Source organism: Salvelinus fontinalis, chromosome 4, assembly GCF_029448725.1.
Source record: "Salvelinus fontinalis isolate EN_2023a chromosome 4, ASM2944872v1, whole genome shotgun sequence".
NCBI lineage: Eukaryota > Metazoa > Chordata > Actinopteri > Salmoniformes > Salmonidae > Salvelinus > Salvelinus fontinalis.
In genome coordinates this window covers 86,391,917-86,418,584 of record NC_074668.1, presented here as the reverse complement: position 1 = coordinate 86,418,584, position 26,668 = coordinate 86,391,917, and the positions used below count along the sequence as shown (strand labels likewise).

Here is a 26,668-nt window from a genome sequence, read left to right as displayed (position 1 = left end):
CAGGACATGAGACAGGCAAGGTGGATGAAGGGAGTAGGAGAGAAACAACAAAACAGCAGGACATGAGACAGGCAAGGTGGATGAAGGGAGTAGGAGAAACAACAAAACAGCAGGACATGAGACAGGCAAAGTGGATGAAGGGAGTAGGAGAAACAACAAAACAGCAGGACATGAGACAGGCAAGGTGGATTAAGGGAGTAGGAGAGAAACAACAGGACATGAGACAGGCAAGGTGGATGAAGGGAGTAGGAGAGAAACAACAAAACAGCAGGACATGAGACAGGCAAGGTGGATGAAGGGAGTAGGAGAGAAACAACAAAACAGCAGGACATGAGACAGGCAAGGTGGATGAAGGGAGAAGGAGAGAAACAACAAAACAGCAGGACATGAGACAGGCAAGGTGGATGAAAAGAAAGATAGAACGAGGAGGGGAAATGGCGGTCAGGCTAGAAGAATAACGTACAGGAATCTCATCTCTTTCTATTCCCTTGCAATATGATCAACCATATCCTTGTAGCTAACCCAGTTGCTCTTACCTTACTGGGTGAACTGGGAGAGACGGTGTTGTCAAAGCTTGTCTGCTGGGACACGGCCCTCAGTCTGATGGCAGCGGCTCTGGTGGGGGTGGATGGCTCCGGGGGCCCACACGGCCCTCTATCTCCAGCTGCGGTGCCTTTTTGTGGTGTTTTCACTGCTGGACGGCCTGGGGTGGATGGTTCAGCAGGAGGCTCTTTCTCTCTGAGGCCCAAAGGCAACGTACGCTTCACTTCCTGGCGGGGGCTGGAGAGAGGCTCGGATTGGCTGTTGGGGAGGCTGATGCATTCCAGGGAGGGAGAGGGGGTGGAGGGTCTTTGGGAGCTTTTCTGCTGTGAGGGTGAGCTGAACAGTTCCCCTCTTTGAAAGGTGAGAGAGATATTTCATATGTCAATGGCACAATCAACCACCATTATTGTGTGGTGAGCGTTCAAGAGCCAAAATGGCTGCCGTGCATCACCCAAAGGGGCGCTACACATGGATGGGGTGAGTCCCTACACTATAAAGCACTTTCAGGACTAATAGAAATACATGTCTGCACATATAAATATACCATGCCTATAGAAAGTATTCATATCCCTTAAATTATTCCGCATGTTGTTGTGTTACAGCCAGAAATAAAAATGGATTAAATAAATTTGTTCTCACCCATCTACACACAATTCTCCATAATGACAAAGCGAAAAAAAAAATTTGAAACTTTTGAAAATGAAATACAGACATCTCTCATTTACTTAAGTACGCACACCCCTGAGGCAATACTTTGTAGAAGCACCGTTGGAAGTGATTACATCTGTGAGTCTTTCTGGGTAAGTCTCTAAGAGCTTTCCACACCTGGATAGTGCAACATTTGCCCATGATTATTTTCAAAATTCTTCAAGCTCCGTCAAATTGGTTGTTGATCATTGCTAGACAAATCTACGGCAAGACCTGAAAATGGTTAAGTCAAAACTGTAACTCGGCCACTCAGGAACATTCACTGTCTTCTTGGTAAGCAACTCCGATGTAGATTTGATTTGGCCTTGTATTTTAGGTTATTGTCCTGCTAAAAGGTGAATTCATCTCCCAGTGTCTGGTGGAAAGTAGACTGAACCAGGTTTTCCTCTAGGATTTTCCCTGTGCTTAGCTTCATTACGTTTATTTTTTATCCTGAAACTCCCCAGTCCTTAAGCATACCCATAACAGCCAGCACTATGCTTGAAATATGCTTGAAATAGAGTGGTATTCAGTAATGTGTTGTATTGGATTTGCCCCAGACATATCACTTTGTATTCAGGACAAAAATGTAATTGCTTTGCCACATTTTTTGCAGTATTACTTTAGTACCTTGTTGCAAAGAGGATGCATGTTTTGGAATATATGTATTCTGTACAGGCTTCCTTTTTTTCACTCTGCCATTTAGGTTAGTATTGTGGAGTAGCTACAATGTTGTTGATCCATCCTCAGTTTTCTATCACAGCCATGAAACAAACTGTTTTAAAGTCACCATTGTCCTCCCCATGGTGAAATCCTTGAGCAGTTTCCTTCCTCTCCGGAAACTGAGTTAGGAAGTACAGCTATATCTTTGTAGTGACTGGATGTATTGATACACCATCCAAAGTGTAATTTTTTTTTTTTACCCATCTACCAATAGGTGACATTGGAAAACCTCCCTGGTGGTTGAATCTGTCTGAAATGCAATGCTCAACTGTGGCACCTTACAGACAATTGTATGAGTGGGGTACAGAGATGAGGTAGTCATTAAAAATCATGTTCACCACTATTATTGCACACAGAGTGAGTCCATGCAACTTATTATGTGACTTGTTGAGCACATTTTTACTCCTGAACATATTTAGGCTTTCCATAACAAAGGTGTTGAATACTTATTGACTCAAGACATTTCAGCTTTTAATTTTTAATGAATTTGTTAAAATGTAAAAAGTCAGAATTCCCCTTTGACATTATGGGGTATTGTGTGTAGGCTGGTGACAAAAAAATATCAATTGAATCTATTTTAAATTCAAGCTGTAACACAACAAAATGTGGAAAAAGTCAAGGGGTGTGAATACTTTCTGAAAGCACTGTATATAAACTTATATAAGGGCTGATATCATCCTTTGCCAAATGTTAATAAAGGTTTCAATATTGCCTCTGTAGTCCTGTAATGGTAGGACAGAGAAGCAGGTCCAACTAGGGCTGTGGTGTGTTGTGTGGACACCTTGAAAAAGACCTTGTTATAACACCTCGATAGGACAAAACCAGACAGAGCCTCCATCTCTCTGAGGGGGCATGAATGGTACCCAAAATAGCAGAGAAGTAGGTCTCTCTCACACGCGCGCACACACGCTCAACCTACTTCCTGAATTGTAAAGAGATACCAGGACAGGTAGAGGGCTGTCAAGGTCAAATGGACACAAGATTGGAGCAGCATATTAACGTCCCTTGTTGATCCAAAACGAACATACCGTGAAACTTAAATAGCATGGGTGTTTATTTGCTTAAAATCACTCAACACAACAGGCGCTTATTAGAGACAGGCGTCTATTTGAGCTAAACAACTATTTCCTTAATGCACACAGCTTTTGCTCACTTGCATAGTTAATTCACTTCTACCATTTTAATAAATGTTCTTCATTTTCTGCACTAATGTGTTATCATTTACACACTGTCACATTTCTGTCTCTATTTTGAGAAAAAAAAGAAAAACTTTTCCTTGACAATAATTATTCTCCTATTTGACTGTGCAATTTTGGCAGTTCTTACTTTCGCCACTAGTGTGCGATTGGCCGATTTCTAGGGTTCTGTACTCCAGAAGTCGACTGTTTTTGTGTTTGCCAGTCAGCTAGCAGTTCTCAGCTGTTAGCAGCCAACGGCTAGCAGTTTCTTACTGCTGATAAAAACAGAGGACTGACATAACTTTTTCTAGTCATTACTGAATTATTCAATGTAACAAATCAAACATGAAACCTTGTAAATAAGTCATCGTAACCTCGTAAACAATTCATTTAGACCCAGCGTTTATTTGAAACAGGCGTTTATTTGAAAGAGGCGTATATTTGCTGAAATGTATGCCACTGCCTGGCTTTTAAAATGAACAAGCTGCTATTTGAGACTTCGTTTAATTGAAGTTTTACAGTACTTTAAAACAGAACGGATACTCGGAGGCCACTATAGACATTAGGCTTGTGTTACTACTAGGCTCTCATTTCGGCCAGCAGGGGGAGCTAATATACTGGGAATCAACTGAAACTATACTTTAGGTTGTCACCAAATGTTCAGAGACAAACGTTCGTTTTCGAAGGCGTGCTGAAAATAACTATCCTTATCATCATCATCATTATCAGAAATGACATGAGGTAAGTGTTCAGCAGGCATGCAACCGAAGAGATCAGCCCGAAACTGGGAGGTAGCCTACAATCCAAATTTGTCCAATAAAAAACGCTTGTTTTAGGTTTGCATTGCGCAACATTTTTGAATGTTGTGCCACACTGTGACCTGATGAACATAACCCATGTCAGAGGCCATACACATTGTTTACCTGACAGGGGTTCCATGGTCACTGGGATGGGCCTCGGCCTGGTCCTCCATCACCTGTCTGTGGGCCTCCCTCACCCTGCTGAACACAGAGGGGCTGGGCAGGGGGACAGGGACACTGGTCATACAACAAGCCAATAGTATGTCATGAAATTGCCTTGCAATGCAGTATTCTCCATTTCCTTGGGGAAGAACAGAAACGTGTCTTTATACTAGAACCAAACCTCCTGAGACACACACGCGGAGACACGCTGAGCAGTCCCTTACTAGAAGGCAAAACGTCAGGAGTCGGCATCTAGGATACTGACACCAGCAACCCCCCAGCCAATTCAAAACTACTTTCGTAACCCGAGTGTCAACTCAACTGTGCATGGTAAAAGGATGAGCACTCACCACTCACCCAGAGGTGGCGCTCCTAGTGACCGGAGACTTTAATGCAGGGAAACTTAAATCAGTTCTACCAAATTTCTATCAACATGTTAAATGTGCAACCAGAGGGTAAACAATTCTAGATCACCTGTACTCCACACACAGAGACGTGTACCAAGCTCTCCCTCGCCCTCCATTTGGTAAATCGGACCACAACTCTACCCTACTGATTCCTGCTTACAAGCAAAAATGAAAGCAGGAAGCACCAGTGACTCAGTCTATTAAAAGTGGTCAGATGAAGCAGATGCTAAACTACAGGACTGTTTTGCTATCACAGACTGGAATATGTTCCGGGATTCTTCCGATGGCATTGAGGAGTACACCACATCAGTCACTGGCTTTATCAATTTTTTATTTTTATTTTATTTTACCAGGTAAATTGACTGAGAACACATTCTCATTTGCAGCAACGACCTGGGGAATAGTTACAGGGGAGAGGAGGGGGATGACTGAGCCAATTGTAAATAAGTGCATCGAGGACGTCGTCCCCACAGTGACTGTACGTACATACCCCAACCAGAAGCCATGGATTACAGGCAACATTCGCACTGAGCTAAAGGGTAGAGCTGCCACTTTCAAGGTGTGGGTCTCTAACTCGGAAGCTTACAAGAAATCCTGCTATGCCCTGCGACGAACCATCAAACAGGCAAAGCGTCAATACAGGGCTAAGATTGAATCATACTACACCGGCTCCAACGCTCGTCTTATGTGGCAGGGCTTGCAAACTACTACATACTACAAAGGGAAGCACAGCCGCAAGCTGCCCAGTGACACGAGCCTACCAGACGAGCTAAATCACTTCTATGCTCGCTTCGAGGCAAGCAACACTGAGGCATGCATGAGAGCATCAGCTGTTCCGGACGACAGTGTGATCACGCTCTCCGTAGCCGACGTGAGTAAGACCTTTAAACAGGTCAACATACACAAGACTGCGGGGCCAGACGGATTACCAGGACGTGTGCTCCGGGCATGTGCTGACCAACTGGCAGGTGTCTTCACTGACATTTTCAACATGTCCCTGATTAAGTCTGTAATACCAACATGTTTCAAGCAGACCACCATAGTCCCTGTGCCCAAGATCAAAAAGGCAACCTGCCTAAATGACTACAGACCCGTAGCACTCACGTCCGTAGCCATGAAGTGCTTTGAAAGGTTGTTCATGACTCACATCAACACCATTATCCTAGAAACCCTAGACCCACTCCAATTTGCTTACCGCCCAAAAAGATCCACAGATGATGCAATCTCTATTGCACTCCACACTGCCCTTTCACACCTGGACAAAAGGAACACTTATGTGAGAATGCTATTCATTGACTACAGCTCAGCGTTCAACACCATAGTACCCTCAAAGCTGATCACTAAGCTAAGGATCCTGGGACTAAACACCTCCCTCTGCAACTGGATCCTGGACTTCCTGACGGGCCGCCCCCAGGTGGTGAGGGTAGGTAGCAACACATCTGCCACGCTGATCCTCAACACTGGAGCTCCACAGGGGTGCATGCTCAGTCCCCTCCTGTACTCCCTGTTCACCCACGACTGCATGGCCAGGCACGACTCCAACACCATCATTAAGTTTGCAGATAACACAACAGTGGTAGGCCTGATCACCGACAACGACGAGACAGCATATAGGGAGGAGGTCAGAGACCTGGCCGGGTGGTGCCAGAATAACAACCTATCCCTCAACGTAACCAAGACTAAGGAGATGATTGTAGACTACAGGAAAAGGAGGACCGAGCACGCCTCCATTCTCATCGACAGGGCTGTAGTGGAGCAGGTTGAGAGCTTCAAGTTCCTTGGTGTCCACATCAACAACAAACTAGAATGGTCCAAACACACCAAGGCGGTCGTGAAGAGGGCACAACAACGCCTATTCCCCCTCAGGAAACTAAAAAGATTTGGCATGGGTCCTGAGATCCTCAAAAGGTTATACAGCTGCAACATCGAGAGCATCCTGACTGGTTGCATCACTACCTGGTACGGCAACTGCTCGGCCTCCGACCGCAAGGCACTACAGAGGGTAGTGCCAGTACATCACTGGGGCTAAGCTGCCTGCCATCCAGGACCTCTACACCAGGCGGTGTCAGAGGAAGGCCCTAAAAATGGTCAAAGACCCCAGCCACCCCAGTCATGGACTGTTCTCTCTACTACCGCATGGCAAGCGGTACCGAAGTGCCAAGTCTAGGACAAAAAGGCTTCTCAACAGTTTTCACCCCCAAGCCATAAGACTCATGAACAGGTAATCAAATGGCTACCCGGACTATTTGCATTCTGTGCCCCCCCAAACCCTATTTTTACGCTGCCACTACTCTCTGTTTATCAAATATGCGGTCACTTGAACTAAATATTCATGTACATACTACCTCAATTGGGCCGACCAACCAGTGCTCCTGCACATTGGCTAACCGGGCTATCTGCATTGTGTCCCGACCCCGCCACCCCCTCTTTTACGCTACTGCTACTCTCTGTTCATCATATATGCAGTCACGTTAACCATATCTACATGTACATACTACCTCAATCAGCCTGACTAACCGGTGTCTGTATGTAGCCTCGCTACTTTTATAGCCTCGCTACTGTATATAGCCTGTCTTTTTACTGTTGTTTTATTTCTTTACTTACCTATTGTTCACCTAACACCTTTTTTGCACTATTGGTTAGAGCCTGTAAGTAAGCATTCGGCGCACGTGACAAATAAACTTTGATTTGATACAAACCATGGAAACCAAATGACCTGACAAAGTCAGGTAATACATGTATATGTAAATACATTTAAATATATGCAAATGTCAGCCATGATCATTCACTGACAGTTGTAACATACTGTATTCAGCATCTTTGTATATATACATTATTATTCTATGATATTCTCAACAGTGCTCTTATTTGGGGTACAGAGTTGTGAACAAAAAGGCATCCTAGTATGAAAAAAGTATGAAAATGTATGCAAACACTACTGTAAGCCGCTCTGGATAAGAGTGTCTGCTAAATGACTAAAATGTAAACAAAATAATATTAAATGAAGCTGAATCGTGATAATGAGATGTAGGAATCCATTTGGGACACAGCTCAAATCCCAGGCAGGGGAAAAAGTCTGAAATCGGGCTGCCTTGCATAGAAACCAAAGCGGGTTACCTGGTTACAGCCTTGACAACGGTGGTAACCTTGGAGACAGAGCCTTCCTCGTCTGATTGCGGTGGCTCTGGGAGGAAAAGAAAGTGTTTAATTTGGTCTTTTGGGGGGTTGAACAAAAGAAATCAACAAACTGAGACGTCTCTTCTTGCAGTAAAGGTGTGAGAGTCAGCAGATGTATCCATTGATGTATAGAAATGTGACGCTTCAGTAGTCATATGAAACCCTGTTAATTCTATGTACACAGTTGTTGGATGTTGTTTGATGCTGTTTGCATTTTCTATGGACCACTGAACCATCTGAAAGATAGTCACTTGTCCTTCCATGGTATCAACACACAGATTCATAAGAAAATAACATACAGATGTCTTGAACATCCATAGGCAAACAAAAAGGTCACATACGTGGTCGTATCATGTTTATAAGCAGGCATTTGGAATATAAACCATTACAACAGCTATAATTCCTATTCCAGTGGTAATAACGTGGTAACCCAGCAGGCCTTAATGAGGAATGTTATTTTTCTTGTCTTTTGTAGGAGGTTCTAAACAGGCCAAACACTTAGGTAATGACATCATAATGTCTTTGTATTGTGGATCTTTATTTGATTGTCATGTTTCCCCCACAACTCCCTCTGCTGGGTTCTCCACTGGGCCAGTACTGACTGGCATTTAGAATTACGCCCACCTGTGTGGTCTTGTTGTGACATTGATTGCCATTGCCTTGCACGCTGAGGGGCTCATACCCCAAACGTTCGTGCGGTAATAAAAATGTCAATTGAAGTTTATTTCCCAGAGTGCTGTCCTATTTCTGTTCTTTGAATAACGTGGTAATAACACATTAATAAATCGGCCTATAACAGCTCTTACTCTGCAGGCTGAAGCGTTCTGAGCTGCCCTCCTCCACAGGGGTCACCAGCTTCATCCGCAAACTAAGTTTCCCATCAGCCCCTTCGGCCGTGTCCTCGCCACTCTCCCCCACCGTGATTTCGCTGGTCGCCATCTCCGTGGAAACGTCACCCACCGGCGCGGACTTCTCAGAGAAGGAAGTCATGTCTGAGGAAAACAAAAAGAGCCGACGACCACCACGATGTAATCTGGCTCAGATTAGAGCCTCTCTGGGCGATTCTACTAGTAAACCATGATATTGGAATGATGAGGTGAGGTGACTGGGAGAACAACTGTGTTTGTGTAAAGGAGATGGGTGCGACAAAGAGAGAGAGTATGTGTGTGTGTGTACCTGAGTGGGTGAATCGGTGAGAGAGGGTGAGTTTGTGTTGATGTATGAGGGCGAGTGAGTGTGAGGGCGAGTGTGGGATAGAGAGTGAGTGTGAAGTGATGTGTGAGACTATATAGGTTGGTGGTTAGAATACTTTGCTTCAGTTCACATGGTAAAGCTGGCTATGGAGAGAGCCAGTTGATAGTATTTCTTGAGGGGGAGGAACCCACCAATCGGAGTGCTGTGTCTCGGTGTCTGCTTCAATTGGCTGATCAGAGGGGGAGTGGCACTCACAGGAGGGCCAATCAGCTCACCTTCTTTGGGGAGAGTGAAGTGGAATGGAATCTCTGCAGAGGACAAATATTAATACAAACAAAAACCATTACAATCTCTGAACAGACTGAAATGACGACAGGCTTATATAGTCCTGGTAACCCAATGGATATACTGCAGGGACAAAACACTTTGAATTCAATAGAGTTGGCTGAGTTTTTCATCACCGCCTTCATGGCCACTGATCTGAAGGAATTAGGACACATGAAAGCAACTAGATGAAAACCTATCAAGTCTTTCAGCTATCAGTGGTCAGCAAGCAAGCACATGGGGAGGTCTACTTATTTATTGAATCACTTCAACAGCTGTTAAATCAATAAGCAAAAATACACGTTTTTGAACAACCCCTCCCCCCCATCCCAAACATACCCCCGGTGACCCACCCCATCCCAAACATACCCCTGGTGTTCCCCACCACCCCATCCTAAACATACCCCTGGTGTTCTCCACCACCCCATCATAAACATACCCCTGGTGTTCCACCTCATCCCAAACATACCCCTGGTGACCCACCCCATCTCAAACATACCCCTGGTGTTCCCCACCACCCCATCCTAAACATACCCCTGGTGTTCCCCACCCCCCCATCCCAAACATACCCCTGATGACCCACCCCATCTCAAACATACCCCTGGTGTTCCACCTCATCCCAAACATACCCCTTGTGCCCCCCTACCCCCCCCCCCCATCCCAAACATACCCCTGGTGTTCCCCCCCAACCCCCCCATCTCAAACATACCCCTGGTGACCCCCCTCCAACCCCCCATCCCAAACATACCCCTGATGTTCCCCCCAACCCCCCATCCCAAACATACCCCTTGTGTTCCCCCCACCACCCCCATCCCAAACATACCCCTGGTGTTCCCCCCAACCCCCATATACCCCTGGTGACCCCCCCAACCCCCAACCTTGGTCTACACACAATATATTGGACAAAAACAAACTTCTATCTACTTCATGGACTCAATAGTCTTTCCTCGTTTCCTTGTGTCCTCGCTCCTCAAAACGCATTGGAGGTGGGGGAAGAAGGTCTGAGGTTCCTCCCCTCTGATCTTTTCCTACAATGTGTTTTGAGAAGGAAAGAAAGAAGAGAGGACACAAGGAATCAAGGAAATGCTATTGAGTCACCCGATATCTCCACAGGCATCTAGGCCTCTCACCTCCAGAGCTGTCACTGAGGCTCTTGTCTCGGAGCCCCTCTGCTTCCCTAGAACCTTCCTTTTCAACCTGGGCAAGTCCGATTGGTACCAGCTGGGTGTCCTTCAGCTGTGACCCTGTGCCATTGGACGACACTGACCCCCGCCGGCTTGCCACTGGCTGAGACGTGCCCATGTTCGACGGCAACTTCCCTTCCTTCTCCAGTAGCTGGGAGCTCCTCTCGCTCTCCTCCAGCACAATGATGCTGCTGCAGCTCTCCTCCTCTCCTCCTCCTCCCTCGCTCCTGGAGTGCGAGACAGAGAACTTCCCTCTTTTTTCCTCCTCTTCTTCCTCCATGGGCTCTGGAGAAAGCACCTGGCTCTGAGAGAGAGACAGATAGAGGCCTGAGCCCTCGGGCCCCAACGTGCTGTCCTGCTGCTTCTCTCCCCCCTCCTCCATCCCTTCTTCCTCTTCTTCATCTGCTTTGTTTTTCTCCTTTGGGCTGTTGGTAGCAGTGCCTCCACGCTCCTGCGATAAAGACTGTATGGATTTAGACAGGTCCCGGTTCTTCTGTGAGCTCGTCGGGCTTCCCACTCCCCCTCCTGCTTCTCCTACTTCTCTCCTTCCTCCTCCATCTCTTCTGGAGTCTACACAAACACCTGGACTCGGCGAGAGAGCCTTCACTGAGCCCACGTGAGACATCTGTGAGAAAACAGACTGGGATTGAGACTGAGACAGGGAGGCCAAACTACAGGGAGCGCTATTCGAGGAAGAAGGCGTCTCCTGCACACAGCTGCTAGGGGTGAATAAGTCTATGGTTTCAAGCTTCTGTTGGGAGGAGGGAGAGGGGGAGGAGGCCTTGGCATCCTGCTTCTGAGAACTATCTGTTTTGGTCACATTGATACCATCATCACCTATATTCACGTTGCGTACATTCAAGGTTGTCTGTTTGTGCGTGTCAGACTTCTGTGAAGTGTTACATTCCTCTCTCCTGGTACTTTCCCCGCTAGTCTTCAGCAAGTCAGGCACCTGAGGAACTTTTGGCAAAATAGCAGGTGTTTTTGGGTCGGAGGGGACCCCGTTACTTTCCCTCTTCTGGCTGTTACGTGAAATCACAGAGTCACTGGTGTCTATCTGTAGGGGTCCGTCCAGACCTTCTATCTGTGTAGCCTGACTGTCCTCCTCGACATCCTTCCCCCCAGCCTGCATGGAAGCCTGCTGGGCCAGACTACAGCTCTGAGTATTCACAGACAGCTCCAGTTGGAAAGAATCAGTCACAGAGTGTTCTCGGTCAGTTGTTGTGGGTGCTTTGGACTGGGCGGGTGCAGCGGCCATCTTGGGTGAGCTTGAATCCAGTGCTGTGGGTTGGGATGATGATGATGTCACTTTCCTGCTGTGCGTCTCTTGTGGAGCTATGCTACTGCTTCCAGCCTCTTGACTCTGGGTTGGGACAAATACATCCTTTGGAAAGGGACAAAGAAGAAACTAAATTGATGGTGTTTTATGAACCTATAGGACTCAACCTGATTGAATAATGAGATTCTTGATCATCATAATTAACCAACATAATCCATAATAAGGGAAGAATAAAGAGAGATAAGGGTAGGTCCCTGGTCTCCATTTATGTGGTACCATGTGGCTCAGTTGGTAGAGCATGGCACTTGCAACGCCAGGGTTGTGGGTTCAATTGCCACGAGGGGACTAGTAGGAAAAAAAGTAGGAAAATGTATGCACTCAATACTGTAAGTCACTCTGGACAAGTGTGTCTGCTAAACGACTAGAATTTTTATTAAAAAATATATGGATATAGTTACATTCAAAGGTGAAAGTTGTGTACTGAAAAACGTAAAGACCTCATTCTTGCCTAATACTTTCTAAAAGTATATACTAATCATACTATTTAGAACAAACTGTTTTGTAAAAACATACGCCGTAAGCAACACATAACATACTGTGTGTCAGACTTTATTGAGGAAACATGTGGTTGTTCCACCTAGCTATCTTACGATGAATCCACTAACTGTATGTCACTCTGGACAAGAGCATCTGCTAAATGACTAAACTGTCAAAAAATAATACTAGGCTCATCCATACTGAGAAGACGTCATCTAATGCACAATTTGGTTGTTCCCCACCATTCTTTCATTTTGGTACAGCCCAAACCCTTACATGATTATCAGCTGTTGTCAAACACACATTGGTCTGAGTTCCTACTATATAAAAAGCCATGTGTATGACATCCAGGCATTTAAAGCAAACTACACTTTAGAAATTACTCATTATAAAACATGATATTTTTCACATTCCCAAACAGCCTACTATTTAGTACGCAAAAACGGGTAACCGGACACGGCCATTGAGTTCAGTGCTAATTGAATCTATTTTTCCCCCACTATCTGGTCAATGGATTAAAGATACATACATGAGAGAACTCAGGCTGGGTAGGCAGAGAGAGGGTCCTCTCCAACACAAAACCTGGGGAGTTCTGGGATACTGGGGTGGATGCCGAGGGGTGTGACTTAGGAGCTGGGTCCATGTCCATTGGCTCCTCCTCCTTGCCATCCGATTGGTCCTCCGGAGGCATAGACGTGTCCATTGGTTCGTCGGCACCTGCGGGGTTACCAGAAGTCTATCACTGAGTTCTATTTTTCAGAATAGACACTAAAACAACTGACATGTCAACTGGATATAAGAAAGTTTAGTTACCCAGTTCATTTTCTTGTCCTGTCGGTGAATTGGGGACAATAAAAGGTGTTTGGCTCAAATTTTCCTGGGTGGGTGCTACAAAGTCAACAGAGTTCCTATAGGAAGAGAAGGCAAAGATGAATGCAACAATCATTCTTCCTCTGATGAGGACAAAACAGAATCGCTGGTTGTGTTCAGTAGGGACAAAACGTTTTGAAATGGTAAAGTACTAACTCAACTTGACCAATTGGAACACAGTTTTTCCTATTGAACACAACCCAGGCCAACCCAAACAACAGGGCAACTACTCCAGGGATGCAAACTCGTGAGGGCCCAAAAAGGTGACACTTTTTTGTTGTTGCACTGAAACATGCAAAAAAAAATCCCTGCCAGGGGGAAATGCAGGTTAACTAATTAAAAACAACAAAGAATATGATCTACATGATCAGTATAAATATTGCACTTGGGGGAAAAAACTTCTTAAAGTAGAAATAAAATGAAACAAACAGGCATTATATATTTACTCTATTATAGTGGCCAATATATACATCGATCAAGTGCACAAGGCTACGTGTGCAAAAATAATGTTCACTGAGTAAAAAAATATATAATCCTCCCTCACTCACACACGTGTTACTATCAAGTTCAACACAACAAAAACAATATCTTTGGGCTACACTGTACATTATTACATTGTACACTTTCTGCCTGTGGACATCTGTTCTACAATGTGCCAGCAAAAGTGAGAGAGGGAAAGTGTGCAGTGTTCCTTTCACCTCTATTTTCTTTCTGAAAATTAACCACATACTGTAAAGGGGAAACATTCGTTAACATTTCACACAGATTGCCAGGGTCCAGTAAGCAACTAACACGTTATAATTTGAGGAACGGCAAGGAATCGAATATCAGTTAATACTATAGCGAATTGGTTAGGTTACTAATGTTAGCTAGCTAACGTTAGCGGTCTGACTTTATTAGCAAGCTAATTTTCATACCACAAACTCAATTACTTGATCAGATGAGTTGGCTAATGTTGCTCGATATTTCTCTGGCTAGTGTTGGTAAAGTAGGGGTAGACCTTTAAAACACAGAAGTGCATTATGGGTAACGTAGTAAGTTGACTTTCGGTTTTGAATGCAATTGTGTGTGACAGGGATGTAGCCGGACTGTTTTGCTCCGTTTGCCCACTATTTTATTTTGTCATTCGGACTACCTCAAATGATGTACAAGTTTTAATAAAAGCTAACTACTTCAGTAGAATTCCAGGCTAACTCGTCATTAGCAGAGGATAAGATCCCCAAATGTGGAAATGACCCCAGAGCATCCATAAATTGCACTGGTTGGAGCTAACAAGTGAAGGCTCCCTGAGCCGTCCTGACTAGGGTCTGGAGGGGAGGCAAGAAATGTAACACTAGCTAACGGATAATTCGATCCAGCTAGCAAGATACATAACAATACTAATACTAGTTCCACCACACTTTCTCCCTCACCTCAAACTTTCCAAATGCCAGTTGTTTTTCGGTTACAGCTCATGAAGTACGCTTCATCACCTTCTCACCCCCGTCTCCGTGGTCAGGCTTCTCGCCTAACGTCACCTCTTCGTTCTCGTTCAGGGGACGCGCTGCTGTAACTGACGCGCTGCCTTTCCAGAGCGCGCGCTGATGCTGTAACTAGTAAATTGGTTGTCTCTTCTTTCTTCAGTCACGTGCTGCGCTGCATTCTATTGTTATGTAAACGATTTGCTGAGCCTTGGATACAGCCAGTATTGCTCCAAACGCGCATCACTCGGTCGTTACAGCCAGTAGTGATCCAGCCCCCCAAACTTTTCTTAACGGATCTACATGATTCACGGACTAGTTTGCATCCCTGCAACTCAGTGGGGGTGTGCAGTATAGTGTTGATGTGAGAGAGGTCTTACTGAGAGAGGCTCTCCTGCACCAGGGTGCCCTGCCCAGAGAGGTGCAGCAGACGCAGGGTGTGGGCAGGGGTCAGGGTGGGCACGCCTTCGTTCTCTGGCTCTGACATTGTGCTGTCCACCCCTGTGCCTAGAGAGAGAGAACTCCATTATCATCTGTTAATTCTGTGATCAATTGTTCATGTCAACTGTTGATAACAGTTGTGACTGCTCGCCTTCAAATAGTTTTGTGAACAACAGACTACACTTGTTTTAACCAATTCCAACAAGAGCTGCTCGAACTGGAGAAGTACTGTAAGCCCTGGCAGTATCTGTCTATAACACAGACAGATAGTTTGGATGGGTGGATAGATGAATGGCCCACCTGTCTTGTCAGTGTTGAAGAGGTCCTCCTGAGAGGACAGCAGCTCAGAGTCGTCCCCTTTGGGATCCTGGTCCTCGGAGGCCTGCAGGCCCTGGGAGTGGAGCAAAGCCTGGACACTCAGTTCCCGGCCGGCACAACCCAGGGGCTCCGACGAGCTGCTAGAGCTCACCTCCGACCTGGGGCAAGAACCAGACACTTTATTAAACTAATGCACAATTCCAAATAAACGCTTAGACCTTTTATTTACTTCTGGAGATCTGAGAGAAGTTGATGTTTAAAGCAATATGGTGAAAATTCCACCTAGCCTATTGGGCAAGTTAGACTAATTACCATATTGCTTACATCTATCAAATCTTCCCAGAGCTCCACAGGTGCATAAGATATCGTCTAGGAGTCGATTTGGGATTGAGCAACAGAACTAGCATGTGTAAATCTGTGAGGTATGGATCGATCATTTTTGGGCCGAATCCTAGCTTTATAAAATGACTACCAATGTCCCACTAACATCAATGTGTGATTCACGTGAATCTTCCAATTAAGGTGTGCACTTTTCATGTTCAGATTCAGCCCTTCTTATTAAAAGGCCCAATGCAGCCGTTTTTTATCTCAATATCTAATAATTTCTGGGTAACAATTAAGTATCTTACTGTGAATGTTTTCAATTAAAATGGTCAAAAGAAACAAAAATAGCTTATTAGAAAAAAGCTATTTCCCAGCTAGGACTGTCGGGGAGGGGAAAACTGAAAACTAGCTGTTAATGGCAGAGAGGTTTGGAACTCTTATTGGTCTATTAACTAATTAACCGCCTGGTGATGTCACCAGGCAGGTGAAAACTCCATCCCACCAAAACAAGCAGAAATTTCAGACGGCCTTTTCAAACAACTCTTACGCAAAAAGGGCATTATCATAATTTTCACAATTTCAGTACTATTCAAACCAGATAATGATTAAATATATATAAAACACAGGAAATCATGTTTTTGACTGCACTTGTCCTTTAAAGCTTGACTCTCGAGCCCTTGTGGTACACGGAGGCTTTATGACTTAATATGATCTTGTAGGTATGCATCCTACCGATGGATATTCTCACCTCTTGGATTTGCTGTCCTGACTGCCTGAAGGCAAGCCCCTGGTTGTGTTCTTCTGTTCACCTGGTGACAACAAAACAATGACAAGTCAACAAAATATGTTTCACTTTGGTCAAGATTTCAACTGGGTCCAATTCACTGCAGCAAAACATTTTGCAACAGAAAATGAAATAAAAGCAAATTTCTTACTGGACAAGTTCAGTTAGTCCCTTTCCGTTTTCCTCAGAAGTTCAGTTTGTTGCCTAATGAATACGACCCAGGTACCACCCTGTTTCTCCCAGTTTAAAATGGTTTTCCACCTACTAAACACAACCATGGACTCAAGAGAAGTAAAGATAATTTAGTATTGTTACCTGGCTTGTTGTGTCTCTGGCTGTCTGTCTGGGCAGCAGTAGGGCCCTCCTCCTCCTGACTGTTCCCCACCACTTCACCCAGACCCTGGCTCTCAGAAAGCTCCAGAAAATCAAACTTGGACACTCCTCCTAAAATACACACAACATAAACATGCACAGCTCAAAATCATGATTCATGAAATGCAATACTGATCTGGTGATGACGAAAAAGTGGCACAGCCTAAAAATAATGTTTCCAACAAGAGCATCGATGGAGCATTTTCAAAACTTACACAGCTACAGTATATTATCTCAGAGACATGTCTCAGATGGTTGTTTCTTTCTCTGTTAAAAACTGCTCATACCTTCAGACTGGGCGCAGTGTGTAGTGGAGTCCGCACCAGACTCCGTGGCCATGTCTTCTGTAACACACCTGATGGTTTCAGGGATCAAGATGTCAACGTAAAGCAGACTATTGCTGAATTCCAAACCGACCCCTAGCCTGCCCCCTACAACCTAGCTACCTCTGTAGATTGGAGAGGATTGGAAAGATATAAGCGTTATAGAGTCATCTTGCCTTCTGATTGGCTAGGTGGAAATGTCACCACATTGCATCCACCTATCCAATCCTCTCAGATCTACATGAGTGTCTAGGTAGTAGACAGGGGCCAGGGTCCATTTGGAATGCAGCATACTTCTCAAACATCTCAGCTGGCTGTCTCAATGCTCTTACAAACGCTTCAATTCACTGCATCTTGGTGACAATGTTATCCTAGTACCTACCTTCTTGTATTGGAGCAAACTTCTAGGACTTGACTTTCCTCCTGGTTGACTAAAGAAAATACATTCAATAGGTTTAAGACAGAATACAATGTCTCCTATGGGGAGACAAATGCTATCAACTGCTTTCAATGTTATCACAGAGAAACAAGCGCTATCAATAGGCTATATGCATGTTATTACTCTGATAATGGCTGCAATGGTTGAAACCAGAGTTTACATTTCACACTTACTATTTTCTGTGCCATTATCTTAGCAGCCTGGAATTTTAGTGTTTCTGAGGGTACATTAGTTTGCTATAGGAGTGACCAACACCCCACTAAATGTTCCAAATCTATGTTTTTTTAAAATTTATTTCACCTTTATTTAACCAGGTAGGCAAGTTGAGAACAAGTTCTCATTTACAATTGCGACCTGGCCAAGATAAAGCAAAGCAGTTCGACACATACAACAACACATAGTTACACATGGAGTAAGACAAACATACAGTCAATAATACAGTAGAAAAATAAGTCTATATACAATGTGAGCAAATGAGGTGAGATAAGGGAGGTAAAGGCAAAAAAAGGCAACGGTGGCGAAGTAAATACAATATAGCAAGTAAAACACTGGAATGGTAGATTTGCAGTGGAAGCATGTGCAAAGTAGAGATTGAAATAATGGGGTGCAAAGGAGCAAAATAAATAAATAAATACAGTAGGGGGAGAGGTAGTTATTTGGGCTAAATTATAGATGGGCTATGTACAGGTGCAGTAATCTGTGAGCTGCTCTGACAGCTGGTGCTTAAAGCTAGTGAGGGTGATAAGTGTTTCCAGTTTCAGAGATTTTTGTAGTTCGTTCCAGTCATTGGCAGCAGAGAACTGGAAGGAGAGGCGGCCAAATGAAGAATTGGTTTTGGGGGTGACCAAAGAGATATACCTGCTGGAGCGCGTGCTACAGGTGGGTGCTGCTATGGTGACCAGCGAGCTGAGATAAGGGGGGACTTTACCTAGCAGGGTCTTGTAGATGACCTGGAGCCAGTGGGTTTGGCGACGAGTATGAAGCGAGGGCCAGCCAACGAGAGCGTACAGGTCGCAGTGGTCGGTAGTATATGGGGCTTTGGTGACAAAACAGATGGCACTGTGATAGACTGCATCCAATTTATTGAGTAGGGTGTTGGAGGCTATTTTGTAAATGACATCGCCGAAGTCGAGGATCGGTAGGATGGTCAGTTTTACAAGGGTATGTTTGGCAGCATGAGTGAAGGATGCTTTGTTGCGAAATAGGAAGCCAATTCTAGATTTAACTTTGGATTGGAGATGTTTGATGTGAGTCTGGAAGGAGAGTTTACAGTCTAACCAGACACCTAGGTATTTGTAGTTGTCCACATATTCTAAGTCAGAACCGTCCAGAGTAGGGATGTTGGACGGGCGGGCAGGTGCAGGCAGCGATCGGTTGAAGAGCATGCATTTAGTTTTACTTGTATTTAAGAGCAATTGGAGGCCACGGAAGGAGAGTTGTATGGCATTGAAGCTCGTCTGGAGGGTTGTTAACACAGTGTCCAAAGAAGGGCCAGAAGTATACAGAATGGTGTCGTCTGCGTAGAGGTGGATCAGAGACTCACCAGCAGCAAGAGCGACATCATTGATGTATACAGAGAAGAGAGCGACATGTAAGCGACAGGGTTCGAACATGAGTTTCCTGCACACCATAAGAGTGCATTAGCCCACTAAAGAACCCAATGCAACTCTTCGGGTTCCAGGCAAGGATACTCATCACAGCAGTCACATACAGAGAACCACAGCTTCAAATGGTGAGGTGTCGTATGTATCAAACATATCAGAGTAGGAGTGCTGATTTAGGATCAGTTTGGCCTTTTAGATCCCAGTGAATAGGATTACATGGAGAGGGGGGAACTGATCCTAGATCAGCACTCGTTCTCTGAGATGCCTTATACATACGGCCCCAGGTATCCAATCTCTGTCCTTTGTGGTCACAGGTTGAGAGACCAACCTGGCCCGTTGTGATTGTTGTTCTGGACCCTCTCTGATTGGCTGTCTGTCTCGGAGTATCGGTTTCCTGCCGGAGAGGAGATCAGCTCCTGGGGAGAGAGAAGGCTGGATTCAGTGGCCCTGTTCATATTAGAACAACAGGCATCACTCCTCCCATGAAGTAGGACAAGTACTGATCTGACATGACTGGATTATTTGATGAAAACCCTGCTGTCACCTATCCAATTGCGTCAGTATTGACTCCATGGCAGGTAGGATGGAGGGATGTATTTTAAATGGATTCAAATTGGGCCAAGTGATATTTTTTGCTCTTGACAACTGACTTGAGATCTGTTATCCCCACACTTCTAACATGAATGAATATGAGCTTCACAACAAAACCAGTCCTAGATTAATGGTAAAGACTTACAGAGGTAAGTAATGTCATGTCACAACCTAAGTTGATATGCCCCAAAGTTCCTTTGAGGTCATCGGACAACAAACTAAGGTAGCAGGAGGAACTTAGCCTGGGTGCCCGTCTGTTCCTGCTCTAAGGTAGTAGGAGGAACTTAGCCTGGGAGACAGTCTATTTCTGCTCTCTTGCTTGACAATGGAGTGGGCAAAAACAAACTGATCTGGTACCAGGCTAGGAGGAACTGACAAAAACAATACCCCTATCGTCTCCCCTCCCTGTATGACCGGAAAGCATATTACCGCCTCTCAAAAGAGCTCTAGACCTTTATGTTATAGGATGCAACGTTAGTGTACTTGCCCTCTGAGTCGCTGGTTCAAGCCCTGCTCTGGCTGGCTGTCCTCGGGGGCTACTCTCCCAATTCCCATGCTGCAGTCAGAAATGACCATCTTTGCATAGAATTATGGATACATCAAGTGACATTGGTGCAAGTAGGGCAAAGTAATTCTACAGATGGGCAACCTCCTAAGCCCCCAGTCATATATATCCTATAGATATTTGAATCTAACGTTATGGCTCTCTCTCTCTTCATCTACGGTACTACTCCTGCCAGTAGACATGGATCATTTGGCACAGGTTTACTGTAACTGTAACCACAGTTGCTCCGCATAACAACAGTTGCTGGTTCAAGACCATCTTCACTCGTTACATCCTGCTGTCTCTGCACCGTGCTACTCACCAGTACAGGGCTGTGGGAGGTGGCGGGCTGCAGGCTGGACAAGCGGCGGGCGAGCAAGGCGCGGTAGCTACTGTCCGGGTCGTCCTCCAGTGCCGCACTGTCGGGCTGGGAGTCCTCCACGATCAGGCACGGGTTCTCTGCATGGGGCAAACTCGAATCCAGGTCACTTCCGCTAGGATCCATCGGATTATGGCATGCAAGGCCAGCAGGTAGCGTAGCTGCTGCGCCAAAACAAAGAACGAAGGCAGATATTATAGGAACAACTGCCCGACTGTTAGGCAGAGATGATCAATATAATACAACTGAATCCATCCGTGTGGTGCCATGGACTTGCAGTCCCCTTTCCGATAAATAGCTAGTTAGAAGACTACAACAGAATTTGCTAGTCTAACTAGCTAGCTACCGGTAACGAGTTAGCCTAGCTACGTTTAGGAAGTGAGAGCACAACACATGACTGAGAGCAAAACGTTGAGCCAACTAGTTAGCTAGTCCATAAAAAAACAGCCATGCATAATATTGATTTACTTAGCTAGCGAGTTTGCTAAAAATAATATTTCAGAATTACGATTGCAACCACAATTTGAGCTGGTGTCCTTTTGGCATAGTTAGCTACCTTGGTGGTCCAACAACTAGCCCAATAATTTAATTAGCCCATCCCCTTTTCTCCAAATTCGCGGTAAAACTACACATAAGGATGGTTATGATTGATCTGGGACGCTTCTGGCTCTGTCGTCATACCAAAACAGTTTGAGACGCTTGCTGAGTAAAACAGCAAAACTACTAGCTTCATACTCTACAGCTATCTATATTTCACGAAATCGTAACATTTGTAAACAAGGCTGTTCTGGCAGCAGAACTTCGAAATCGAAAACCCGCAAACGCATTCACAGGGGAAATATTTGGCATAAACATACTATAGCTTAGCTAACTAATGCTTGACGTCGTTATCCAGAATTGAACAACTAACTACGGACCTTCAAAATGCAATGTTGTGTTTGGGGGTGCAAGGCCCAATATCGGAAAGGAGGGGGGTTAGGGTTTTTCCGATTCCCTACTGGAGAGAACAAAATTGCTCAAAGTCAGAGGAGAACTTGGATACAAATGGTGAAGAGAGAAGACCCCGAACCAGATCTGCCTTCCCGTGTGAGTGGTAAATTGGTACTCCAAATGGGAAACGACTGGCACCCTACTACCTCCTCTCGCATTTGTGGGAGGCACTTTGTTTTAAGTAAGTTGATGGTCAGTTCGTAGCCAGCAGATCCTACCCGCTTGCTTACAGCTACGCTAGGGTAGGACAGGCTTCCGGTGTAGATTAAGACAATTGAGTCGGTAAGAGGTATGGCTTGGAAAACATACCTCAATCCAGGGATGAGAAATGCGTTCTCTGAATTGTCCCATTATCCCAACTCTTACAGAGAAGATTGAACAAATGCAACAAAAAAATAGCAGTTCAATCTTCTGTGTAACAGTTGGGATAATGGGATAATTCAGAGAACAACCAATTTCGCATCCCTGTGTAACAGTATAACTTTACGTCGTCCCCTCGCCCCGACCTCGGGCGTGAACCAGGGACCCTCTGCACACATCAACAACTGACACCCACGAAGCGTCGTTACCCATCGCTCCACAAAAGCCGCGGCCCTTGCAGAGCAAGTGTAATGGATGTGAAATGGCTAGCTAGTTAGCGGGTATGCGCTAGTAGTGTTTCAGTCAGTTACGTCACTTGCTCTGAAACCTATTAATAGTGTTGCCCCTTGCTCTGCAAGGGCCGTGGCTTTTGTGGAGCGATGGGTAACGACGCTTCGTGGGTGTCAGTTGTTGATGTGTGCAGAGGGTCCCTGGTTCGCGCCCGTGTCGGGGCGAGGGGACGGTTTAAAGTTATACTGTTACATTGGTGCCGTGACCCGGATCACTGGTTGCTGCGGAAAAGGAGGAGGTTGAAAGGGGGGTGAGTGTAACGGATGTGAAATGGCTAGCTAGTTAGCGGGTATGCGCTAGTAGCGTTTCAATCAGTTACGTCACTTGCTCTGAAACCTATTAATAGTGTTGCCCCTTGCTCTGCAAGGGCCGCGGCTTTTGTGGAGCGATGGGTAACGACGCTTCGTGGGTGTCAGTTGTTGATGTGTGCAGAGGGTCCCTGGTTCGCGCCCGTGTCGGGGCGAGGGGACGGTTTAAAGTTATACTGTTACACAGGGGGCAACACTACATCTAGGTTTCAGAGCAAGTGACGTAACTGATTGAAACGCTACTAGCGCGTACCCGCTAACTAGCTAGCCATTTCACATCCGTTACACTCACCCCCCTTTCAACCTCCTCCTTTTCCGCAGCAACCAGTGATCCGGGTCAACAGCATCAATGTTAACAGTATAACTTTAAACTGTCCCCTCGCCCCGACACGGGCGCGAACCAGGGACCCTCTGCACACATCAACAACTGACACCCACGAAGCGTCGTTACCCATCGCTCCACAAAGGCCACGGCCCTTGCAGAGCAAGGGGCAACACTACATCTAGGTTTCAGAGCAAGTGACGTAACTGATTGAAACGCTACTAGCGCATACCCGCTCACTAGCTAGCCATTTCACATCCGTTACACTCACCCCCTTTCAACCTCCTCCTTTTCCGCAGCAACCAGTGATCCAGGTCAACAGCATCAATGTAACAGTATAACTTTTAAACCGTCCCCTCGCCCCGACACGGGCACAAACCAGGGACCTTCTGCACACATCAACAACGGTCGCCCACGAAGCATCGTTACCCATCGCGCCACAAAGGCCACGGCCCTTGCAGAGCAAGGGGCAACACTACTAATAGGTTTCAGAGCAAGTGACGTAACTGATTGAAACGCTACTAGCGCATACCCGCTAACTAGCTAGCCATTTCACATCCGTTACACCTGGATTGAGGTACATTATCCAAGCCATTTCTAATCTAAACAAGCCTGTCCGACTCTAGTGCAGCTGTAAGCAAGCTGGTCGATCTGCTGGCCAGTCAGTTTGATGCATTCCCTATGACAGTGGTTGGCTTCCCGACAATGAGCTAGCAAGCTACAGAGTTTTAATGAAGGAAGTGATGTACGGTAAACTGTCAAAGACAGTTCACACAGGCAACTGCATAGAACACCACATTTCCAGTGCAATAATTTAAGTGTCTGTCTGAAGAGACTGAAATCTAATTTGAGTTCATATTTCAGAGAAACCAAACCTACATCCGGACCACCCTGACTTTGCCCCATCCCTCTTCCTTCGCCCAGAGGACTATGCCTTGAGTCCTAACACAGCTCAGACAGAAGGGAAAAGAAACATGCAGAGCTATGACAGGGCAGTGAAGAAGAAGTGCCTTGACCTGAGTGAGGTTGGAGGTGCTGACCTGAGGGACAGTTATGCTGACAACACAGAAGAAACTGAAGAGCAGGACCTGGGCACCTGTGTATCGTGTGAGGTCCTGAGGAAGTCCTTAAATGATTTGCAGTCCAGGCATGATGCTCTGCAAGTCGAAGCTGTCAATCTCAGGATGGAGAGAGACTTTTACAAAGAGAAAGCATCTCAATCCTCTCTCTTTGTTGACACCTTTACAGACAGAGACAATCAAACGCATACAGTGAGAGAAGTGCCAAGCATGGCTAAACAAAATGGTATGAACCAACAATGTACTGGGATGGTTGAGGAGCCATGTCTTATGGAGGTTGAGGAGCTTTGTCCTGTGAAGGTTGAGGAGCCATGTCTTATGGAGGTTGAGGGGCCATGTTCTGTGAAGGTTGAGGAGCCATGTCTTATGGAGGTTGAGGGGCCATGTTCTGTGAAGGTTGAGGAGCTGTGTCCTGTGAAGGTTGAGGGGGACTATGATCAAGTGTTGATTAAGGAAGAGGAACAACAGGTCCAAATAGAACTTTGTAGCCCCTTGGCTAGTCAGGACAAAGTGACCCATGTCTCCCAGGATAAACCTACCCAGCATAACAACATCATGAAGGCCACCAGGCGACCATGTCTGTTAGCTCAGGATAAACCCATCCAGATAGTCAACACAATGTCACTCACTAGAGTGGTAGCCCCCAGGCCCCCAAGTCAGGTAACCAAGGATAAACCTATCCAGCTTGCCAAAACCAACAACCAATGTTCAGTGAAGGTTGAGGAGTCATGTTTTGTGAAGGTTGAGGTGGACTATGATCAAATGTCAATTAAGGAAGCAGAGCAACAGGTCCAAATAGAAATCTGTAGCCCCTTGGCTAGTCAAGACAAAGTGACCAATGTCGCTCGCAGGCTGCCAATTCATGTCCCCAAGGATAAACCTATCCAGCTTGCCAAAGCCGTAGTAGAAAGCCACCTAATGACTAACCATCTGCCTGGCAGCCAAACCACTGCTGAGCCTTTGCAGAAGACTCCTCTGTCAGCTCAAAGGACACCTGTTGCAGGCAAACTAATTCAGAGAAGCATAACAAACACAGAGAGGGATGAGTTGCTTTGGCTGGGCTACATGAAGTGGAATGTGCATCTTCCTGTAAGCACAATTAGAACTGCACACAAGTTTCAGACGCCTAGGGCAACAGTGCAATACCTTCTACACGCGGTCTTCTCCCAATGTGAACTCGCCACCAGCAATCTCAAGGGCATTCCTGCACTGGGCCTTAACAAACTGGACCCGGACAAACTTTCTGCCATAAGACAGTTTGTCACCACCAAGTTTCGCCGTTTAGACATGCGTCAATGTGGTAAAGACTGGGTAAAGTGCCGGCGCCAGATAACCAGCATGCTCAGGAACATTCGGAAGGAGGACAGGAAGATGAGGGGGCTCTCAGGAAACCTTTGTATGATAGAGAAGGTGTTAACGGATCAGAGTTTGCCCAGTCAGCCATCGCCTCTCTCATTCCCCTCGATCTCCCAACAGCACACAGCTGCCTTCTACAGCCCAACAGAAGAAGAAGAGATCCTCTGTCTGGAGAGTTAGGTTACACAATATCTGTAATGATGTTTGCATTTTCTTGTAATAAACAGTTTGTTGGGTGTAAAAAATATAATATGACTGACAATGTATATTTTAACTTTGGTTGATGTATCGGCTACATGTGGTAGAGTGGAGCTTTGAAGGAGTGATGTGTGGATAGGGCACTGGGTTAGGTTACGGTTAGTCACAGGCTGTGTTCAATAGCAGTTGTATAGATGGGGTGAGTTACCCCCAGAATATGAAGTGCTTGAGACACTGGTAGAAAACCTAAATGCAATCCATCATTATAACATGGCACTCCAATCAGACCTGTCGGTGGCTATGAAATGGCCTCTTTTTCCTCATCTCCTTCCTGCTGGCTCTCCCAATTATGAGCACATTAGAAGTGAATTCCTGCTGTCTCTCCCCATTATGAGCACGTTAGAAGTGAATTCCTGCTGGCTCTCCCCATTATGAGCACGTTAGAAGTGAATTCCTGCTGGCTCTCCCCATTATGAGCATGTTAGAAGTGAATTCCTTCTGTCTCTCCCCGTTATGAGCATGTTAGAAGTGAATTCCTGCTGGCTCTCCTCATTATGAGCATGTTAGAAGTGAATTCCTGCTGGCTCTCCCCATTATGAGCATGTTAGAAGTGAATTCCTGCTGGCTCTCCCCATTATGAGCACATTAGAAGTGAATTCCTGCAGGCTCTCCCCATTATGAGCACATTAGAAGTGAATTCCTGCAGGCTCTCCCCATTATGAGCACATTAGAAGTGAATTCCTGCAGGCTCTCCCCATTATGAGCATGTTAGAAGTGAATTCCTGCTGGCTCTCCCCATTATGAGCATGTTAGAAGTGAATTCCTGCTGGCTCTCCCCATTATGAGCACATTAGAAGTGAATTCCTGCTGGCTCTCCCCATTATGAGCATGTTAGAAGTGAATTCCTGCTGGCTCTCCTCATTATGAGCACGTTAGAAGTGAAACAAAAGGTGGATAGAGTCTTTCCATAAGGGAGCTGAAATAACTCATACACACCGTGTATGCCTGGAGTTCATTCACTCAGCCAGTTTTTTGGGGTAAAGATTGCCAACGTTTGCAGCTGGTGGCACCGTGGCAGCCCTGGCTATGTAAACTAAATCAATGTGTGGATTGCTGTCTC

General features: G+C 45.6%; 2 protein-coding genes across 4 annotated transcripts in view; one reads left to right on the top strand and one right to left on the bottom strand.

Moving 5' to 3' along the window:
* The window catches only part of tp53bp1 (tumor protein p53 binding protein, 1), a 33,817-nt gene extending 13,047 nt beyond the window's left edge, over window positions 1-20,770 (bottom strand). The window contains exons 1-16 of the mRNA XM_055918543.1: window positions 20,588-20,770; window positions 19,459-19,546; window positions 17,470-17,518; window positions 17,052-17,119; window positions 16,708-16,836; window positions 16,357-16,417; window positions 15,267-15,442; window positions 14,906-15,032; window positions 13,009-13,103; window positions 12,725-12,912; window positions 10,326-11,763; window positions 9,063-9,179; window positions 8,484-8,669; window positions 7,618-7,684; window positions 4,055-4,147; window positions 473-894 (exon numbers count right to left, since the gene is read on the bottom strand). Coding sequence (XP_055774518.1) covers window positions 473-894; window positions 4,055-4,147; window positions 7,618-7,684; window positions 8,484-8,669; window positions 9,063-9,179; window positions 10,326-11,763; window positions 12,725-12,912; window positions 13,009-13,103; window positions 14,906-15,032; window positions 15,267-15,442; window positions 16,357-16,417; window positions 16,708-16,836; window positions 17,052-17,119; window positions 17,470-17,518; window positions 19,459-19,546; window positions 20,588-20,770 — 3,487 coding nt within the window. The remainder of the gene's footprint in view (window positions 1-472; window positions 895-4,054; window positions 4,148-7,617; window positions 7,685-8,483; window positions 8,670-9,062; window positions 9,180-10,325; window positions 11,764-12,724; window positions 12,913-13,008; window positions 13,104-14,905; window positions 15,033-15,266; window positions 15,443-16,356; window positions 16,418-16,707; window positions 16,837-17,051; window positions 17,120-17,469; window positions 17,519-19,458; window positions 19,547-20,587) is intronic.
* Window positions 20,771-20,807: 37 nt separating this feature from the next.
* On the top strand, window positions 20,808-25,600 carry LOC129854574 (uncharacterized). 3 transcript variants are annotated; one of them, XM_055921799.1, is made up of 3 exons: window positions 20,808-21,815; window positions 23,780-24,342; window positions 24,391-25,600. In XM_055921799.1, the coding sequence occupies exons 1-3, from the start codon at window positions 21,569-21,571 to the stop codon at window positions 25,528-25,530; spliced, it is 1,950 nt and encodes a 649-aa protein (XP_055777774.1). In that variant the 5' UTR covers window positions 20,808-21,568; the 3' UTR covers window positions 25,531-25,600. The 3 variants fall into 3 exon arrangements, with proteins under 3 accessions (XP_055777774.1, XP_055777775.1, XP_055777773.1); XM_055921800.1 differs by having other exon boundaries at window positions 20,808-21,730; window positions 23,780-25,600; XM_055921798.1 differs by having other exon boundaries at window positions 23,780-25,600.
* Window positions 25,601-26,668: the final 1,068 nt, after the last annotated feature.

Coding starts and splice junctions, on each gene's coding strand:
- LOC129854574 (XM_055921798.1), top strand. CDS start 21,569: ATGCAATGTTGTGTTTGGGGGTGCAAGGCCCAATATCGGAAAGGAGGG. Junction 21,816..23,779: donor TGGGAGGCACTTTGTTTTAA/GTAAGTTGATGG, acceptor TTCATATTTCAG/AGAAACCAAACCTACATCCG.